The 6,000-nt window shown below is 37.8% G+C and overlaps 1 protein-coding gene across 1 annotated transcript; it reads left to right on the forward strand.

Annotated features, from left to right (window-relative positions):
- Nucleotides 1-2,738: 2,738 nt before the first annotated feature.
- LOC133649891 (carbonic anhydrase 7-like) lies at nucleotides 2,739-5,722 on the forward strand. The gene is made up of 6 exons (XM_062046579.1): nucleotides 2,739-2,941; nucleotides 3,016-3,161; nucleotides 4,743-4,835; nucleotides 4,892-4,958; nucleotides 5,042-5,205; nucleotides 5,339-5,722. Exons 1-6 carry the CDS (start codon nucleotides 2,743-2,745, stop codon nucleotides 5,519-5,521), a joined length of 852 nt encoding a protein of 283 aa, XP_061902563.1. The 5' UTR covers nucleotides 2,739-2,742; the 3' UTR covers nucleotides 5,522-5,722.
- Nucleotides 5,723-6,000: the final 278 nt, after the last annotated feature.

Below are 6,000 nucleotides of genomic sequence, written 5' to 3' on the forward strand. Positions count from 1 at the left end.
ATACATATATACACACATATATATATACATATATACACACATATATATATACATATATATATATACACACATATATATATACATATATATATATATACACACACATATATATATACATATATATATATACATACATATATATATACACACTACCGTTCAAAAGTTTGGGGTCACATTGAAATTTCCTTATTTTTGAAGGAAAAGCACTGTACTTTTCAATTAAGATAACTTTAAACTAGTCTTAACTTGAAAGAAATACACTCTATACATTGCTAATGTGGTAAATGACTATTCTAGCTGCAAATGTCTGGTTTTTGGTGCAATATCTACATAGGTGTATAGAGGCCCATTTCCAGCAACTATCACTCCAGTGTTCTAATGGTACAATGTGTTTGCTCATTGGCTCAGAAGGCTAATTGATGATTAGAAAACCCTTGTGCAATCATGTTCACACATCTGAAAACACTTTAGCTCGTTACAGAAGCTACAAAACGGACCTTCCTTTGAGCAGATTGAGTTTCTGGAGCATCACATTTGTGGGGTCAGTTAAACGCTCAAAATGGCCAGAAAAAGAGAACTTTCATCTGAAACTCGACAGTCTATTCTTGTTCTTAGAAATGAAGGCTATTCCACAAAATTGTTTGGGTGACCCCAAACTTTTGAACGGTAGTGTATATACATATATACATACATATACTAGCATTTACAAAAATTAAGAATATTTTTCAACATATTGAGAAAAAAGGTCTCTTTTTTTCTATCAAGAAAAGTGCACTTGTTAGTGAGAATATACTTATTTTAAAGGAATTTTGGGATTCATTGAGGTTAGCTAATTTTACTTGTTTTGGAAAGTCTTGAAAAGCCAAAATTTCTTGTTCTATTGGCAGATAATTTTCCTAAGTTCAAGTAAAATACACCTAATTTTAGTATTATTTTTTCTTGTTTTTGAACACTGACTTTTTGCAGTGTACCCCAAAGTCGCACTCAAATGAGTCCAAATGTTGGGTCGCCATCTTGGCTCCGTAACGTAAAGGGCAGGGGATAAACTCTAAATAATGGCGACTGAGCAACCCATGGCGGCGAAAGTGGTGGACGGAAGAAGTTTTATACAAGTTAGTGCATTAAAAAAAAAAGAAAAACATATGTGTACTTGTGATTGGGTTGTGAATAATAAACAAAATTCCACAAAAAATCCAGTTCCCCTTTAAAGCAGTATGTTCACACAGAGAAGTTCAACAAAATGCAGTGCACTTACCCAGATGTCGCACTAAAATGTTGAGTGCGCTGTGATGGACACTTATCATCCTCAAGTCGCCATCTTGGCTACGTAGTAGAGGGGTTTGGGGGGGGGGGGTTGATCAACTGGCGTGGTTGCAATTCATCATCAAAAAGGAGAACAGAACAAATGGGTAAATATTGCACAGTGTACACAGTATAATTGCTGAAGTGCACTGACAAAAGGGTTCCATTTGAGACACAGTTCTACTGTAAGTTGCTTTACGACAGGGGTCACCAACGCGGTGCCCGCGGGCACCAGGTCGCCCGTAAGGACCAGATGAGTAGCCCGCTGGCCTGTTCTAAAAATAGCTCAAATAGCAGCACTTACCAGTGAGCTGCCTCTATTTTTTTAAATTTTATTTATTCACTAGCAAGCTGGTCTCGCTTTGCCCGACATTTTTAATTCTAAGAGAGACAAAACTCAAATAGAATTTGAAAATCCAAGAAAATATTTTAAAGACTTGGTCTTCACTTGTTTAAATTAATTCATTATGTTTTTTACTTTGCTTCTTATAACTTTCAGAAAGACAATTTTAGAGAAAAAATACAACCTTAAAAATGATTTTAGGATTTTTAAACACATATACCTTTTTACCTTTTAAATTCCTTCCTCTTCTTTCCTGACAATTTAAATCAATGTTCATGTAAATTTATTTTTTTTATTGTAAAGAATAATAAATACATTTTAATTTAATTCTTCATTTTAGCTTCGGTTTTTTCGACGAAGAATATTTGTGAAATATTTCTTCAAACTTATTATGATTAAAATTCAAAAAAATTATTCTGGCAAATCTAGAAAATCTGTAGAATCAAATTAAAATCGTATTTCAAAGTCTTTTGAATTTCTTTTAAAATGTTTGTCCTGGAAAATCTAGAAGAAATAATGATTTGTCTTTGTTAGAAATATAGCTTGGTCCAATTTGTTATATATTCTAACAAAGTGTAGATTTGATGACATATTTAAAATATGTCATCAAAATTCTAAAATTAATCTTAATCAGGAATAATTACTAATGATGTTCCATAAATTCTTTTTTTTAAGTTTTTCTCTTCTTTTTTTCGGCTGAATTTTGTATTTTAAAGAGTCGAAATTGAAGATAAACTATGTTTCAAAATTTAATTGTCATTTTTCCGTGTTTTCTCCTCTTTTAAACCGTTCAATTAAGTGTACATATCATTAATTATTAATAATAACATAGAGTTAAAGGTAATTTGAGCAAATTGGCTATTTCTGGCAATTTATTTAAGTGTGTATCAAACTGGTAGCCCTTCGCATTAATCACTACCCAAGAAGTAGCTCTTGCTTTCAAAAAGGTTGGTGACCCCTGCTTTACGATGTAGTGACACTTCTACACCAGGGGAGTGACAGCAGCCACTTCATTAGGTAGACAGTCCAGTGAGTTCCAATACCTTATAAACTCACAATGTTAGGTATTGGACTTTGTTGATTCGACGGTGTACCTAATGTGGTCACTTTTTGACGCGTGCTGTCGTGCAGACCCGGGTCACTGGTCAACACAGTTTCCTCGCTGCGGAGGACTACGCCAGTCCCCCATCAACATCGTGAGCGGCCATGTGCACGTGAACACGGCCCTGCCCCCCCTGGAGTTCCTCGGCCACGCAGACCGGATCAACATCACGGTGGAAAACAAAGGACACTCTGGTGACCTGCCAGGATGCCGTACGCCACCTTGACTTGCCCATCGCGCCTCTTCATTCTTCTTCTCTTCCCCACAGCTCACTTTCACCTGCCTCAGTCCGTCAGGCTGACTGGAGGAGCTCTGCCGGGTCACTACAGAGCCGCACAGTTTCACTTCCACTGGGGGGGCAGCGGGACACCCGGATCGGAACACACCATCGATGGCGAGAGGTTCCCTATGGAGGTAAACGCACATGACTCGACTGGCGAGTACGGCAAAATGCAGTGCACTGTCGGACAAAACAGTGAGCGTGCCAAAAAAGACGCAATCTTGGCTAACCAGTGGAAGGGGCGGGGCTAACTGGAGCAGTTGCAATCCACGAGGGGTGTGAACCTAACAATTCGATCCGATTCCTGGGGTGACGATTCAATTGAAAATTGATTCGCGATTCAAACCGATTCTCGCAATGTATTATTTTGTAAAATAAATGTAATGAAACTATTTCAAAACAGGTCACAGGTTAGAAAAGCTCCTTCTGGTTGCATGGAGATGGCCCAAAAAGGTATATTTTTTAAATAGATTCTTATTTATATATATTTATTAGGGCTGTCAAAATTAACGAGTTAACTTATGTGATTAATCACAAAAAAAATATTGCATTAATCATAAACACACTTAGATTAATCGTGCAATTCATTTTGACTGCGCAAATGAGCGAGGAGACTCCTCCGACTGGTATGCTCGCTGGCAATTTTCACCCCTAAATACGCCCTGAAAAAACTTCAGATAAAACTGTTACCAAGTTTTGTGCAAATAAATGACATGCATCCAAGTAAACTGTTTATAAACATTCCTGGGTGACAATAGGTAGTTTTTAATTATGCAAGCAAGTAATCACTTGTGATTAATCACGATTAATCCAAATTCCAAAATGTGATTAATCTGATTTTTAAAAATAATAATTTGACAGACCATATACATACATACATATACGCATATGTATGTATGTATGCATATACATATATTCTGTATATATATATATATATATATATATATATATATATATATATATATATATATATATATATATATATATATATATATATATACACATATGCATATACAGGTATATATATATATATATATATATATATATATATATATATATATATATATATATATATATATATATATATATATATATATATATACATACACATATGCATATACAGGTATATATATACATATATTCACATACATACATACACACAATATATACATACATATATGTATATATACATATATGTGTTGTGCACCCCTACTATTGGGGGTGTGAATATTTGGACACCTAACAATTGAATCCAATTCCTGGGGGGACGATTTGATTCAGACTCGATTTGCGATTCAACACGATTCTCGGTTCAAACCGAGTCTTGCAAAGTATTATTTGGTATAACAATTATAATGAAACTTTTTTTTTGTTTTAAGTTGGAAAAGCTCTGGTTGCACAGAGATGGCCTAAAAACGTATTTTTTTTGGAAATTTTTTAGTTTAAATTTTTTTTTAAATCGATTTCTGAAAATGATGAATTGATTTCGAATGGGCATGAATAAGAATCGCGATTCAGATGTGAATCGTTTTTTACAATCCACCGTCACAAAGTAGAGAAGACGAAGAGAAGTACCGGTACCTGTTGTGAGTAACAGATTTGGGACTGCACTACAATGTTAAAGTGCACAAAGTGTACTTGCTGAAGTGTACTGGTGGAAGTATTGGATTGGTTATACACACTTTCCTACTACGGATGACTTTTGTGTGCATCAGCTTCACATCGTGCACATCAAGGAGCCGTACGGGTCCCTGGCGGAGGCGGAGCACGACATGGCGGGAATCGCCCTGCTGGCCTTCCTGTTTGAGGTATACCGCTTACACCCTCGGCCTGTTAGCAAGCGCTGATGGCGTTTTGCCGACAGGAAACGAGCGAGGATCATCCTCACCTGGACACCGTCATAGCAGCTTTGGGCCAAGTGCAGCACAACGGTAAGCATGATGGCGACACAGGGGGGGCGGCGGTGCGGCAGACGGCAGGCTTACCTTCACCTTCACCTGTGCTCCTCGCCAAGGGACCACGGCGGTGATAGCAAACTTTCAGCTTAGTGACATCATCCCATCCTCCAAGGACCTACACGCGTACTACCGCTACGTGGGCTCCATGACCACGCCCGGGTGCGAGCAAGCTGTCGCCTGGACCGTCTTCCACAAGAAGTTGGCAGTCAGCAGTCGACAGGTAACACACACAAAATGACTCACACACACACACACACACACACACACACACACACACACACACACACACACACACACAGCTTGAGACAGTCCAACCTTCGTGAGTGACCGAGTGAACGTTCCATGCCGCTCAGTTGGACGCCATCGTCCAGCAGTGTCGCTTCTGGACAGGACAGCCTATGATGGACATCTTCAGACCCACTCAGCCGCTGGATGGAAGATTCGTGTATCGCTCCAACTCCGCCGCTACTTTCAAAGCAACTGGCTTGTGGTTTGATGTTTACTTTTTGGCGCTAACATTAGTTCTGATTCAATAACACATCATTACATACATATTCACTCTTATTTCCGTAGTTGTTGGCGGTTGTCACTCAATGTTTTAAACAAAAATGATTACTTCTTAAATAAGAAAATATAATTTGCCCCGATAGTTTCATGTGTTATTAAGTCAACTGTGATTTTTCTCTACAATAATAATGTTGTGTCATTAAAGGCCTACTGAAATGAATTTTTTTTATTTAAACGGGGATAGCAGATCCATTCTATGTGTCATACTTGATCATTTCGCGATATTGCCATATTTTTGCTGAAAGGATTTAGTAGAGAACATCGACGATAAAGTTCGCAACTTTTGGTCGCTGATAAAAAAAGCCTTGCCTGTACCGGAAGTAGCGTGACGTCGCAGGTTGAAAGTAGCGTGACGTCACAGGTTAAAAGGCTCCTCACATTTCCCCATTGTTTACACCAGCAGCGAGAGCGATTCGGACCGAGAAAGCGACGATTACCCCATTAATTT

The sequence above is a fragment of the Entelurus aequoreus genome, linkage group LG05 (assembly GCF_033978785.1).
Source record: "Entelurus aequoreus isolate RoL-2023_Sb linkage group LG05, RoL_Eaeq_v1.1, whole genome shotgun sequence".
In the NCBI taxonomy this organism is placed as follows: Eukaryota; Metazoa; Chordata; class Actinopteri; order Syngnathiformes; family Syngnathidae; genus Entelurus; species Entelurus aequoreus.